This window comes from Oncorhynchus kisutch, linkage group LG5, assembly GCF_002021735.2.
Source record: "Oncorhynchus kisutch isolate 150728-3 linkage group LG5, Okis_V2, whole genome shotgun sequence".
Classification (NCBI taxonomy): Eukaryota; Metazoa; Chordata; class Actinopteri; order Salmoniformes; family Salmonidae; genus Oncorhynchus; species Oncorhynchus kisutch.
The window spans coordinates 33,382,244-33,397,796 of NC_034178.2; the positions used below are offsets into that span (position 1 = coordinate 33,382,244).

The 15,553-nt window shown below is 42.6% G+C and overlaps 1 protein-coding gene across 14 annotated transcripts in view; it reads left to right on the forward strand.

The window, feature by feature from the left end:
• The window catches only part of LOC109890932 (forkhead box protein P1-B-like), a 208,078-nt gene that overhangs the window by 139,381 nt on the left and 53,144 nt on the right, over nucleotides 1–15,553 (forward strand). For all 14 annotated transcript variants that reach the window (XM_031824902.1, XM_031824900.1, XM_031824899.1 and 11 more), the window contains one exon: nucleotides 11,338–11,472. In XM_031824902.1, coding sequence (XP_031680762.1) covers nucleotides 11,338–11,472 — 135 coding nt within the window. The remainder of the gene's footprint in view (nucleotides 1–11,337; nucleotides 11,473–15,553) is intronic.

The window sequence follows — 15,553 nt, forward strand, 5'->3', positions numbered from 1 at the left end:
AATTTGCGTTGTGATCATCTTCTCCTGTGACGTTTATTGAAGAATGCAGCTCAGGAGGTGTCTATGCAGTGTGCTGAAAGTGGCTTCAGGCTGATTGAAGCCGGCCAATTCTGTCACCATGCTGCGCCTTGCATGCTAATTACTACAGGATGTTATGTTTGTTAAAAGTGCTTACATGCACTTACACGACTTTCCCCCATGACTTGTTACTTTCCTCACAATTGTCCTCGCCAAAGTGAAGGAAAACGTCTGATTTGTGAGTAGGGTTGCAAAGGGAGGGTATATTACTGGGAACTAAGTTTTCCAGTAAACTACCAGAATTTTGTTAACTTTCACGTTTTGTGGGAAAATGTATATGATGACATTTAGTGTCCTTTTGGGGTACTTCATATTATCACAGGTGTCTGTAATTATCTCTGCCCCTCTGTGTGACCGTATCACATGTAAAATATATGAAATCAATAAAATGACAGAGCTGTAAAATATTATCCTAAATATAAACCATCAACAGTGAATAACGATGGTGTTTACTATGAGGGCTTATGCATGAAATATATATAATTTATCTTTCTTTTTTTTTACACAGTTATTTATTTTACTATGTCAATATTTATTTATTTTGTCAATTTTTTGGGGTCAAACTGGTGGCAGTTGTGAAAACTAATATTTGGAAGAGTTGCAGATATAATGGCATTGTTGATTATATGCTTCTTCTTTTTTTAAATGCATTAGGCTATTTTATCCTGAACCATATGGTCTATCCACTAGTAGAAACTCATGGACAATATGGACACATATATAAAAATGGATACTATATATGAAGAAAAATGTTTTGTCTGTTATTTAAGTATAAATTAGTTTGGTAAATTACCAGTAGCTTTGCAACCCTACTTGTGAGTGTTTTGAGTAATGCCGAGTATCCACGTTAACACTAGAAAGGCAGAGGAAGTCATAATCAAACCAAAGGAGGATGGCCACTCTTTTGTCTTTGCATTCTTACTTCAGAACACTACGATGAATCACGTCAGTCCAAGCTGACTGGTGATCTGTCCAGACTCCAGAACCAGCCAGGAGATCATTGTAGTTTATGGCCAAAGCAATTAGATTTTTTTCTCTTCCTTTATTCCTGTCTGTCTGGGATCATATTACCCATCTTGGAATGACTTCAACAGAGACAGTGGTATTCCCAGGGAGCTGCCTCTCCACTGCAACTCAATCCACAGCCATGGCCAATTGGGGTCGCTGTGATTTATAGAAATATTCTCCCGTAGAGGACCTCTCACTCCAACCACACTGGGATTCCTCCACTGGCACCTCATAGACCTCATACAGGGGGGGGTTTACGTCCTTCAGGTCCCAGGTCAAGACAAAGGAAATCCGTAGCAAATGATGTACAGTGGGGTCTGAAATTGACACCCTTGATAAAGATTTGCAAAAATGACTATATAAAATGTATTTAAAATACTGAGCTATAATGTATACTCTCATTTTTTACATTTATTATATTATTTTATAGTAATCCGATTGCTCATAGAAATAAATTTAGTTTAACAAGTAAAACATTTTTTTTGACACCCTTGTTTTCAGTACCTTTCAATACCTCACCATGTGGGGATAATAGCACAGAGACTTTTTCTAAAATGTTTTATGAGTTGTAGAACACATTGAGAGGGATCTTAGAGCATTCCTCTATACAGAATCCTTCCAGATCCTTGATATCTTTCGCCTGCGCTTATGGACTGCCCTCTTCAATTCAAACCACAGATTTTCAATGGGTTTCAAGTCCGGAGACTGAAATGGCCATTGCAAAATTTTGATTTTGTGTGCTTGGGGATATCTTTCTGGAAGATCGATCCACTTGCGGCCAAGTTTTAGCTTCCTGGCAGAGGTAACCAGATATTTGGCAGAAATATCATGGTACTGCTGAAGTTCATGATGCTGTTGATCTTAACCTCTTGGAACCCCCCCCGGATCCGGGAGAATTATCATCAACTACGCTAAATAGCATAGCGCAACGGTCAAATAATCTTACTAGAAAATATTCATATTCATGAAATCACAAGTGAAATATAGCGAAACACAGCTTAGCCTTTTGTTAATCACCATGTCGTCTCAGATTTAGAAATTATGCTTTACAGCGAAAACAATACAAGCGTATGTGTAAGTTTATCGATATACAAGAAAAGCATTGTACACCTAGCGGCAGGTAACTTGGTCACGAAAATCAGAAAAGCAATCAAATTAATCGTTTACCTTTGATGAGCTTCGGATGTTTTCACTCACGAGACTCCCAGTGAGACAACAAATGTTCCTTTTGTTCCATAAAGATATCTTTTATATCCAAATACCTCCGTTAGTTTGATGCGTTATGCCTAGAAATCCACCGGAAATAGCAGTCACGACAACGCAGACAAAAATTCAAAATTATATCCATAATATCGACAGAAAGATGGAAAACATTTTTTATATTCAATCCTCAAGGTGTTTTTCAAATATCTATTCGATAATATATCAACCGGGACAGTTGGCTTTTCACTAGGACCGGCAGGAAAAATGGCTACCTCTCTGTTTAGCGCAAAAATCACACTGAGACCCAACAACTGACCACTTCGCAATGTGGACGTTTACGCTCATTCTTCAAAATAAAGGCCCGAAACGATGTCTAAAGGCTGTAGACATCTTAGGGAAGCCACAGAACAATGAATCTGTTTGTTATCCCTTTCAATGGGCAATAGGGATGCATCGAAAGACAGGGGTTTCAAAATAAGAGTCACTTCCTGATTGGATTTGTCTCAGGATTTCACCTGCAATATCAGTTCTGTTATACTCACAGACAATATTTTTACAGTTTTGGAAACTTTAGAGTGTTTTCTATCCTAAGCTGTCAATTATATGCATATTCGAGCATCTGGTCCTGAGAAATAGGCAGTTTACTTTGGGAATGTTATTTTTCCAAAAATAAAAATAGTGCCCCCTAGCTTCAAGAGGACCCCAAGACCAGTGGAAGCAAAATAGCCCCATAACATCAAAGGTCCATCTCCATATTTTACAGGATGTGGATGTGGATTCCAAACCCACCGCTGATGTGCGTGGCCAAAGAGCTCTATTTTCATGTCATCCAACAAATGTAAACACTTGGACTTTGCTAAACGGCATTGGAACTTGGATTGGAACTGGTGCTTTGGTCAGATGACTTGAAAATAGACTAATTGGCCACGCACATATACAGTATATGAAGCTTGGGATCAGTGTAGCTATGATAGAAGCCATTTTCTAACGTTTAATGAGTATACCACAGATAAAGGCTCAATTGCAGTAGCAACCAAGAGATGGAATCCGTGCCATTATCACTTGGTCAAATTCTGCGTTTGTGAAATCAACGACAAGCTTTGCTTAAGATGGTGTGTTTTCTCTAGGGTCAGAACACATCATGTTATCCTGCCCTCACAGCAGTGATAGGCTCCAGGCAATGTCACTACCTTTTTAGGTGTTTTTGATTGGTGGCTTCATATTTATAGGCAGACTTTACTTTGCTGCTCAACCTTCTGAGACCCCATAGTAGTAAACCCATAGTAGAGGAGCTGAGGAACGATCAACAGACAACACAGAAGGAGCTAGTGCCCTAAGCAGTCTGAGTCCCCCACATTTGTGTCAACTGTCTGATGCAGAATATCAGTCTCCTCCTGAAGCAGTGCTTTGTAGCGGGGCATTGTGTCTGTAATGTTACACAGGCTGCCTGTATTCATCTATATTCAGTGCCACACAAAACAGAGATTTGAGGTTTTACTGGGAGTGACTTGGGAGTTAGCTGCTCTGTTGATGAAGTTGTGTAATGTGTATGAGACCTAGAACAACAAGGCCTTCCCATTCTAAACACTATACCCGGGAGACTTCTCCTCAGAATCCTCGTTTTTGGAAGCTCCCTTTCCCAAGCACAACACCGCCAACCACTACCTGATGCAACTCCGCAGGCGAAAATGCAATAACAAACGAAACAAGGATGTTTTTCTAAGCACTGTCTAGATCGTTGGCATGCCCAGGACATTTTGCGTGTTTTATCGACTTGGGGGTGGGCATACCCAGGTGTTGCATGTTGGAAAGGGAAGGGCAGCGGGAGAGAGGAGGGTACAGACTGAGGTCTGCCTTGCAGTGTTCCCATCTCTTTTCTTTTTTTTTTCTATTCTTTATCTCTCTCGTTTTTTTCCCTCCGCACTCAATCTCCCCCTCTCTTTTCCCTCTCTTTCTGCCATCTAAGTGAAACCAAAGCATTGACTGCTCCCCAACTGATTTGCCTCTGTGTGACCTCTCTTCATTGGTGCCATTCACTGGCGGTGCTGAAGCAGAATGCAGCGTGGCTACCAGGGGGAGAAAGAGTGACACGCGGACGCGCTCTGATAGACTTTCCAAGTGAAGTGGATTAAATCAGCATCAGGCTAGTGGAGCTGATTACCCTGAATATGAAAATGCAGTATCTTAATGGTACATATTTTCATGAGGCAGCCCAGTTGCCTTTCATTTTGCGGCTAATATGTCTATTCTTATGAGTCATTTACTTCTTTAATTACCTTTAGCAGCAGATGCACAATGGTGTATTAATGTGAATGATTTTTACGGCCACTTTATCATACAGTGCCTGGGAAGTTGAAAGGCGTAATTGAGGTGGAAGAGCGACTCATGAGGGAAACAATATTTAGTTGACAGCTTCCCTTGTAGTCTAGGAGGGTGTTTATGAGTTTACACCACTCTAAAGCAGTAATAAACACACTATTCATTTAATAACTGCTGAATGCCAGGGATGGAAAGGTATTCACATAGAGATTTTCATTGTTATTGAATCATGATAGGAAGTTGTTGTCCTATAATCAGACAAAACTGTGTGTGTGTGTGTGCGCGTGTGTGTGTGCGTGTGTGTGCACGTGTGTGTGTGCGTGTGTGTGTGCGTGTGTGCGCGTGTCTGTTTGTCCTGCCTGTGTGAAGACAGTGGAAGCCATTGTTATTTTCTTACATTCGTCTAATTTAGTGTAGGTTTTGGCCCTGTTACTTTGATCGTAAATGACGCTTCTCTTTGTGTGTGTGTGTTGTGTCTACAGTATGTGTGCTTGTCTTTATATGTATGTGTTTATCCAGACCTCTTTGAACAGGGGCCTTCTTTTTGCCATCTGTTGTTAAGCTGCTGGCTAAGCAAGCCTGGAGAATCCAAACAAACCGGCGGCACACAGCAAACGGAAGCTGTCAGGCCTGCATAGCTGAGCTGACCTCCCGGGCTGCCGGTCACACTGCTGTACCAGGCTCCGCGTGGAGCGCTGGGCCCAGTCAGTCCCGCCTAGTGGGCCACTGTTTGCTCTCCGCTCTGCGCCTGCTCCATGCCCCCTCCTCTCTCGTTCTGTCTCCCTCCTCCTCTCCCTCCCTTCACTCCCTGCCGTCCATCATCAGTCCCGCTCCACAACCCCCTCTTCCATCCACACTCATGTTTAAAAACTTAATTTTCTTCCCTGTTTTTCTTTCACTCCATTTTCCCCCTGAAAACATTTGTCAAGCCATTGCATTACCTGTTATGTGGAGAACAAACAAAATGGGATTTCTTTATTGAAGTCAGCTTGCAACTTATATAATTGCATGCTGTGCTTTATATTGTTTAAACATGGCAATTTGAAATGTTTAGTCTTGTCATAAATATTAATAGATTAGTTGAAAAGTGCAGCAAAGGAAGGGAATATAATGGTTTGAAGTGGGTACAAAACGTTGATTTATTTATGTATTCTACGTGAATTAGTTTGGATATCTAAACATGGGTTAGAGAGTGTTTTTCAGAGGGCCTGTAAAGCGTGAGGTTTGAACATGGGTGCCTGTTTTCCATGTGGAGAGGCTTTTTGGAAATGGCATTAATGACATACTTACTAGGAATCCAGCCCTGACTACTTTGCATTACAGATAAACGGCCATAGTATAAAATTTAAAAAACGCAATTAAAATAGACACAATCCTCCCGTTGCTTATCCAGTCGCATGTTTAAGAATTCTGTCAAATCAAAGGCATTTCAATTATAATGACACTTATTGTTAACACTTATAAGTTAATTCCATTACTATATGTTTGCACACTCAAAGCCCCCACCCCTCCTCACCCACATCCTTTTACTAGTTACAATGAGTGTTAGTAACTTTCCCAGCTTCAATAAATTCACCACCGGTCTTACAATAGATAAAGTACAAATAAGGAACGTCTTTCCTGTCCGTAGATCAATAGGAGGGAGTTCACCTACTGTGCGATCGTCACACCAGGAGGAGCCAGAGAGAAGGGAGCTTATTGCACAGGGCTGCAGCTGAGGTGCAAAGGGCCCTTTGTTTGGATCAGGGGTAGGGGTAGAGCCAGGGCCATAAATGTCAGGTGAGTTGAGACGTGTGCTCTCTCACTCAGAAAGTTGAGCAGAGAACCTTGACATTTAGGCCATCACCACGCAAGCCCATCGAGGCCTGAGACGGGGGGGGAGAAAGGTCTGTGTCTGCTGAGCAGGACTATTAAGAACTAACCTATTAGCTGGGTTTTTGCTGGCCGTCTGAGAGCACTGGTCTCCTATCTAATAAACTCCAGCCACTGAGTAAACAGCCAGCACTGGACCCTGCTCTCCTCTCCTCTACTCCTCCTCTCCTCCACTGCTCCCTGTTTCCCTCCAGTCTCCACAATGGCCACAGGGATCCGGTTACACCTGCGCACACATCTTCTAGCAATTAGGGGCAATTTGTTTGAAACCATTTCACATTCAAGGTCTTCCCTGGCGTTGGGGTTGGAGGACATTGGTGAGTCGGAGGAAATAAAGAGGGCTCTCTCCTGATGCATCTGAGCAAACACACTTGACCAGACCCTCGTTTCATTTCTCACCACCCCTCTCCCAGTGGAGCCACCCTGAATGGAGCCCTCTCGTTTTTCACACAGCCACCCTCTTTGACCTGGCTCACATTTTTCTATTATTTGTCTGTCAGTTTGAAATGGAGGATGAGTGTTGTCGGTCTCCTCTCTGGGTGTAACGTAGCCTGCCCGCTAGACTCTCATTATAACCAGCACATTTGAATTCCTCTACAGTTGGACTTTAGTTATTTGCTATTTTTTTTGTTTAGTTTACTCTAAGCCAACAGATTATGTAGAGAGATAAAGAAGTGCCCTCGGTCACATGTCCAAAATGTGCGTACAATTACAACGTGGTGAAAGGTGCAGGGCTGAATCAAAGCGAAGACTTGACTCTGTGGTAATTCTCTGAGCAGGGATTTGTACGGCACCCAGAGCTGGCTTAAACAGCAGGAAACCCAAAGCCTGTAAATAATGTGCAGACTGCATATAAAGACATCCACTACTCAGCCCAATCCCTTATCGCTGTTAGATAGCCCTGGGACATGAGAGCTGCTCCTGCCTTTTTCAGAGACTATATTCACTAATATGGTGTGAAAGTATATGCAGATAAGGCAGCCGTGTTTATTGAGGCAGACCCGTTAAACACAAGGGAAAGTGTGAACTTTGAACACATTTGAAATAGAAAAATAAAAGAGGATTCCAAATGACATGGACAAGGATACCAAATTGCATCGTCTTTGTTGACGATAAGACCTTGTCTGATCCTGGAGGGTGTTTTCTAATCAAAAGTTCCTGAAGGATTTTTACTCTGTACGTTTGTGTGTGTGCGTGCGCGTGTGTGTGTTTTAAATACTGTAGTTTTCCTTGTCCTAGCTCATACTGTACAGCTACAGCTTAGCCTGTACTACAAACAACCATAGCAGAACATTCTAAGGAACCGTCTCCAGTTGAACCTAGGCCTACCTATACGGATTTGGCACGTACAAATATGTGAATCCGATTTGAGAAGCCTCATGTTACTCATGAGATGTTTTGCCAGTTAGAAATATACACAGTTCATTCTGCTACGGTTTTAAACATTAGAATTAAGTCCAACTTTAATAAGTGTATCAACCCTAGTTAATTCTGGAAAGGTACAGTATTTCCCCCCCTTAGCATTGCATCTGCTCTTCACAATAGCAAGATTGGCTCCTGTTCCCTTTGCAACTTCGTCACCATGATCTGTTTTGAGCAGTTTTTGTATCTGATCAGTTCCACCTAATATGTTTCTTGATTTGTGCTATTGTAGTGCCCAGACAACATGCTGTTCTCCTCATTTCTCTGCTCTTTAGATGCTCCGGCCTGTCATCCGCTGGCAGTTTATCGCAGGCGTCTGGAGCTGCTTTTCAGACTTGTACGTCGATCAAGGCTCAGTACCTTTGAATGTGAGATCAAAAAGAGATGAATTCCAGGGAAAGTGGGGAGAGAGAGAAGAGGGAGAGAGAGAAGGGCTGTGTGTGAAGAGAAGAGTGGGTGCTGTGTAAACATCACAGTGACAGCTCACAATGGGTTATTTTAGCACGGCATTAGGCCTCTTCAAGGCGGCCAGCTACAGTCGCCTTGTTAAACAACAAATCATTCCTCAGCCTCTAGCCAGGCCTCACCTCGGAAACACTCTGCATAGGTTCCCCAGCTAGTCTGTTTTAGCTCGTTCTTTTTCAATAACGACAAAGTCATTTCGACTCATCCTGTGTCTTTTGCTCTTAAAACAATTTTACAAAGTCAATGGGTGAAACAGATTGCCTAAACAGTCTAACTAATAAGTGATTATTGTCTCCTTGTATTTTCTCACTTTTGTCAAATATAAAAGTATTAAATAGTTTCTAGTTGATGATCAACTTGGATGATGAGAAAATACAGTGTTGCGTTGCAGTGTCACGGTTACTGTATTTCTGCTGATTGATTATAGTATAATGTAGGCTTTTTGCCCAATTTCTTTGGCCAATGGTTCCCAGAAACGTATATCTTCATCCACAAGTGTCTGAAACTCCCATGATATCCTGTTGACTCAAGTATCCTTGTTCCAACACCCCCCGCTAGTAAACCAGACACGTTACACCAAAACATCTGTGTGTCGTAAGTTAGAGAAGACGTTTGAATGTTGCCCTGTAGTAATCCGCGGGCTTGGCTTTAAACTATTCTGTGCTCTGTTGTGTCATGGCTACCTCACCAGGTAAAGTCATTCTCTCTTAGAATAAGAACCCGCTCTCCTCTTTTCCATTATACAGCTCGGTAATTTGTGTTCTATTGTCTATTAAACTTGACTTCCTGCTGCTCATTTTACACAAGTACTGTATACAATGTGTGTATAACTTTTAACCATCAACTAATACTTACCTACGACTTGAGCTTCTTGTATTACGTTGCTCTTGTGCTGGATTTCTTAAGTGTTAGTAGAGCTGGGATGATAAACCGGAAATTAGCGACACCGATCACTTGTTATAAGCATTTTTCTGATATCGTTCATTACGATAAGTAGCCTATACTAGAGAAATGTGAAGATTGAAATGAAATAACTTTGCTAATATGGCTGTTAATGGGACTATTGTCCCTTGTTAATGGGACAATTGATGGCTACAACCATCAAACTAGTAGTAGTGCCAGCCTCACCAATGTGACGGAGGAAACACCGTTCACCTGACGACCGAGGTCAGCCTGCAGGTGTCCGGCCCGCCACAAACCCTCCCCTAACCCGGGCGATGCTGGCCCAATTGTGCACCGCCCTATGGGACTACCGATCACGGCCGGTTGTGATACAGCCCGGGAACGAACCAGGGTCTGTTGTGACGCCTCTAGATCTACAATGCAGTGAGCCCCCTAGTAGTAATTGTTTAATGGATAATTAAAAACAAACTGTGTTGCCCATTAAATATATACTTTGGGATTTTGGCAGTTAGGCCCTCTATCAACTTCCCTAGAGTCAGATGAACTCGTAGATACCATTTTATGTCTCTGCGTGCAGTTTGAAGGAAGTTGCTAAATAGCGCTAGTGCCATTGCTAGCTAGTGCCATTGCTAGCTAGTGTTAGCGCAATTCCTAACTAGCGTTAGCATTGGCTCATGAAACTACCTCTAACTTCTTTCATGCTGGACACAGAGATACAAATGGTATTCATGAGTTCTGTCACAAGAAAAGGGTATACTATATTTTATGAATGTGTGGGCTTGAGGTTTTCCTCTCACGAGAGAGAAAGCGAGAGAGAGAGAGAGAGAGACATGCCAGGAGAGTGGCCTCTGTAGCCTGTGGTCATATTCTTGCCTCATGATGTCATCCCACAGGCCTGTGTTAGAGAGAGGTCAACATATACACACAGACCAGCGCACAGCTGTTTGCCCCCGCGTCTGAGCTGAACTCCCCTCTCCTCTGTTCCTTTATAGAGCTTTAACAGGCCTACAGATCAACTCCTTATCCTATCACTCTCTCTTCCTCTTTCTCTATAACTCTTTCACCATACCTTCTTCCTTCTGATATTTCACTTTCATACAATATTTCACACATTCCTCTTACTCTTTCACATGTTTCTTTAACTTTCCATCTTACATCCTCTGAGCACCTCCCCCTTTTTCTTCTTCAACATATTGCTTTTAATTTGACTCCGTATGGCAATCAACCTAACTTATCAAATAATTGACTTGAGGACTATAACTCTGCTGTGCGAGATGGGCTTGGATGTGCCCCCGACTGTTTGTTTAAGTTTGTTTAATTGTGGGAGTAAGCGTCTGAGGAACATGGAAAGAATGAGCCCAGTTATTTACTCAGATGTTTTACTGGTGTAGGTGTGAGACTGGCGGCTCACTGTGGGAACACGCGCTTGCTTTTCTTGGTATCAGTGTGGTTTTCATGACCACTGTTTTTTCCCAGCTCCCCGGCTTTGTTTGTTCTGGATGGCATGTTTGATTATTTATCGTGAGGGAAAAGGGAGTAGCTGGAACAATAAACATGTGACTGCACTGTATTTTGTTTTCCACTGAGAAGGCCGTGTCCTTTAACAGATATTTGGAGCAGCAATAAACCTTTTATTTGCTTTCTGGAGGGGGGGGGGGGAAGACAGAGGGAGAGGAGGATCAAAAAGCACCGATCTCTTTTTCTGTTTACTGTAAGTGCCACTTATCAACAGAAAAATATTTTCACTGGCCGGTTGCTATTGATTTTTGTCCTTTTTTTATCCACAAGTTTGTTTTGTCAACTGATTCTTGTTTGTGCGTTGAGAGGAAACTATGGAAATGTGTTTGAACGAGGCGCGGGTGGAAAACATTTTTATAATGTCCGTTTTGTTTTGTTGCCTATCTGCAGTCCGAGAACACGTTGTCGTTTGGGTTACATCTGTTGTGTTAAAAGCAATACGATTGGTCTCAAGAAAATGGTTGAGCCCCAAGACACAATCAAATATCTGCTTTTAGTTTGAATGTTGTTCCTTTTTTTAACCCACCATCATTTTAATCTCTATTCCAGGCTCTCCAAGTGGCTCGACAGATCCTTCTACAACAACAACAACAACAACAACAACAACAACAACAACAGCTGCAGCCTCATCAAGGCACCGGTCTAAAATCCCCCAAAGGCAGTGAGAAGCAGCCAAGTCTACAGGTACTACAACACACTCTCATACAGTATTTCATGTTAGCAACATGCAAACGGTATTGTTTGCTGTTGCACCAGTCAACTGTCATATTGTTACTTCCTGGTTGTAAACCTCAAGACAAACACAAGCGGTTGGACGGTTGTAAAAGTCACTTATTAAGTTGAACAATGGAGTGCTGAACTTTCTTGATCTTTTCTATGGTACACTGCGTGCTGTTTTCTTTCTGTCTGTCGGGGGGGGGTGCACCAGGCAACCTGCATAAACAGGAAATTAAGAGAGGCAGAGCGAGTGACGGTTGCAGACCAACCACGCTCGTGTGTCTGTGTGTTCGTGGGTGGGGATTGCAATGGTGGTCAACAACATACATTTCAGACTGTGACACTTACAATGTAGAAAAGACAGGATTGTATTTAGCCTAGACTCACAGAAATCACCTTCTGAGAAATATTGATGTATTCTATGTATTTATTTATTTTTAAAGCCAAGGCAATAATGCACACATGCAGTATTTGTGTTGTGGGTCGAGGCCTGTTGTAGCAGTGTGGTAAGTATGTGATAGAAGGATGAGTGGCCTGTTTATAGGAAGGATAAAGGAAGAGAAGAAAGAGGATAAAGGATGAGCGAGGGGAAGATGAGGTGAGGGTTCCAACTCTCCAGCAGAGATCTGAGCCTGGACATGCTTTAGGAGCTATTTGGTCGCTCACTCACTCACTCACTCATATTGAGGATCAACTGTTTTCACCACTAGCAGGAGGGGGCACCAGGGAGCAGACGGGGTGTGGGGATGGGGTGGGGGGGTAATAATTAGAGGGTAAGGGATGCGTGGAATTTATTTGGGTAGCCTTTGTGATTTTTCATCTTTTCTGCTGCTTTTGAATAGGAACAGCTATCCGTATCTGATGCAATATTTACGTTAATTTCAGATCAGCCGTTTGAGCTGCCTCAGATGCGTATCTTTGTTTGAACAAGGAGGGGTTGTTTGTTTCAGTGTGAAATTGCAAACGACTTCAGGGCATATTTGATAATTAATACGAAGGCCTGTTCTGTATGTGTGTGTATATCTAATATTTAATACCCCCTTTCCCAAAGGAGGCCCTTTTTAATGAGCTATTGTAGCAGCTAGGTCTAATGTCAGGTAGTGAAAGAGGCTCTTTGTTGTGCAGATGTCTCAGGAATAGCTCCAGCGGATGAAATATGACTGTGCTGACCTTTCAGTTGTGTGCGTATTTGTCAGGATTCAAATAAGTTGAAAGGATCAAACTAAACAGTTTCCCGAGTCAGGCTGGGAATTGTGCAGCAGAGGTCAACAGTGGGGGCCACATGGAGGATTCCAGCGTACAGCCAGTTGTTGGTACGTAGTGAAGTACTAGACCATCTCCCACAGACAAAGACAAAATTAAAATTCTAATTTATTAATGTATACAGAGATCTTGCCCAACCTGTCACTCAGCTATTGAAAAGAGAGCCGGGGCCTTTTTTCTCTTCTCCCTGCCCAGTACTTGTGAAGAGCACAGGCTGGCTGGTCATACTATCTAAATAAAAATGCTAAATTGCCTCCTCTGTAGTGTTGTAGGCTATGTAACATTTTTCCTATGTTGAAACTGTCATAATGACAAGCCACAAGTGTTTATTTATCTCAGAGTAACAAACTCCACTAATTAAATACATAAATTCAATGGCTGTGTTTGTGCATAATCAGAATGTGTGTGTGCATGAGTTTATAATATATTTGGTCTTCCTGCAGTGGAGCAGCCTCTTTATTCAGACACTTTAGCTAGAAGGACAAACCCACACATAGAGAAAGCACTAGAAGACCCCTTTAGTGCAACAACATTGGCATTCTCCACAGCATACTTGGGGATAATGATTTTTGTATTGAGTTGGAACAGGTCATCAAAAGACATAATACAACAATTATGAGCTATGTAGTAAGCTGCCACCCCAGAAAAGCACCTGATGTGTAGAGCTGTGTATAGCTGTCTGCGGTGAGGGGGCCATTCATCTTGGCAGTCTCCCCATTAGACAGAGAGAGATGCATGACCTCTGTGACTCACTCCAATTCATTTTATTCAAGTCAAAAATAATGAAGCGCAGAATATCTGAAACATCAGAAAGAAATTACCTGCATGGAAGCGGTAAGAAAAAATCAAGCAAGCAGGTGAATCCTTGATCAGCATGAAATGGCTCTTTGGTTTTATATGTCCAAGAAGAGGGGGTGTCTTCATCTCCACCCCCCCCCCCCCCACCCCCCATGAAACTTGTAGACAAGATGCCGCATGTCCTGCTTGTATACAGTTACCCAGGGCCTTTAATCAGACTAAATCATACAAACAGCTGTTAGCAGGCTGGAGAGCAGCGTAACATACTTGACTGGTCAAAAAGCCAGTAAATTACTGACAGAATGACACATGTAATTAAGAGTCCATGCCACTTTACCTTGCGCTTTACACCTACAGTGGCGCAGGACGAGAGCAAGCAACTCCCACCTCGCTAATTAGCATTATCAGTGAAATGGTAGGGTTTGACTCATTAGTTCCATGTGCATTTAATTAGAGGCTGGCTGAAATTGGATTTAACTTATTACTTTTTCATGGATCACTTTCTTGTCATCACTTCAGATTGGATTGCAGCCCCAGGTAACTAATTATGCCAGCCGCAGGATCAGGAGTGGAGAAATAGGTCATTAGGAACAACACTGTCGGACCCTCGCTGATAGTCCACTCACACCGCGGAGCGAGAAGGGGGGAAAAAAAGAGTCTCATTTGTGGCATTTCTTAGGAGCCTGCTCAGTTAACTACACCACGCTGCAAGGCATCCTGGGTAGACACCCAGCGCCTACAGTGGATAATGTGACATGAAGCTGGGCTGAAGATGTTATGTCAACATGGTTCCTGTGCCATCTGTGTAATGCCCAGATTAGACTTGTTCTGTTCCAGGTCTGAATGGTGGCCTTGATGGGCCTTCATTATTCATTATTCATGTCACTAGTGCCATTAGGTAATGTTCGGTAGGCTGAAAGCCAACCATGGTTCTCTATATGAACCCTCAATGAAGAAAGTTCACTTTTATTAGCCGGTATTGGCAGCTCAGAAAAGACAATCCTGAGAATGTGTGTGTATTAGGACTGAAAACAGAACATGTTAATGGTTTGACAAATGCCCAGTCCGCCTATTTAGGCGTATTTTTATAATATTTTTGGTTGTAGACAGATTATTTGTAGCACAGGCAAATGCGTCACATAGGACAGCAGACTACAGAAAAAAAATCCCTTGTTGAATCTTTGCTTGTTCTCTGAAAGCAACATGTAAAGATCAGTTCTTTCATATTTCTACTGAAGCTGAGTCCTTGAAGCTTGTGAGAAACGGAAAACAAGAAAAGAGAAACAGCTTTTTTTATGGTTTCCTGACTTCCTCTGTTCACTGAAATGATGCGTTGGCTTCCTTTTTATTTAAATTAAATGATCATGATTTGTCTGATAGGTCATCTTGTCAACATCCTCTGATCAATTTTGCATTGAACATTTTCGTGATGTCAAGGGAGCAGTGCTTGTTATTCTTCAGAAATTGGCAAAATATGGAAGGAAAAAAATCCAGGTGAATATCTTGGTCTTTCTCTCTCGCTCTCTCTCTCTCTCTCTCTGTGTCTCTCTCTCTCTCTCTCTCTCTGTCTCTCTCTCTCTCTCTCTCTCTGTCTCTCTCTCTCTCTGTATCTCTCTCTCTCTGTCTGTATCTCTCTCTATCTCTTTCGGTCTCTCCCAATCTCTGTTATACACCATTGTGCACAGTCAAACAGAGGGCATCTCCAGGTCAAAAGTTAATCTTTTCAGTTTTACATGAAGAAAGCCTTTTAAGTTCTGCCTCCCCTCCGCCGCTCATATCCTTCATTGGTGGTCTTTGGGGCAGCGTGGTGTGACAAGAATGCAGGGGCCAAATCTCAATCTGACAGGGGATGAGAAGCCCCTGGCTTTCTCTACTTCTGTGTTTTGTAGTAGACCCATGGCATTGTCCTGACACATGCACACCACAGCGCTCCAAGCTGTAAGTCGTTAGACTACCGGGCCGGGGCCTGCCGGCTGGACCTCAGCCA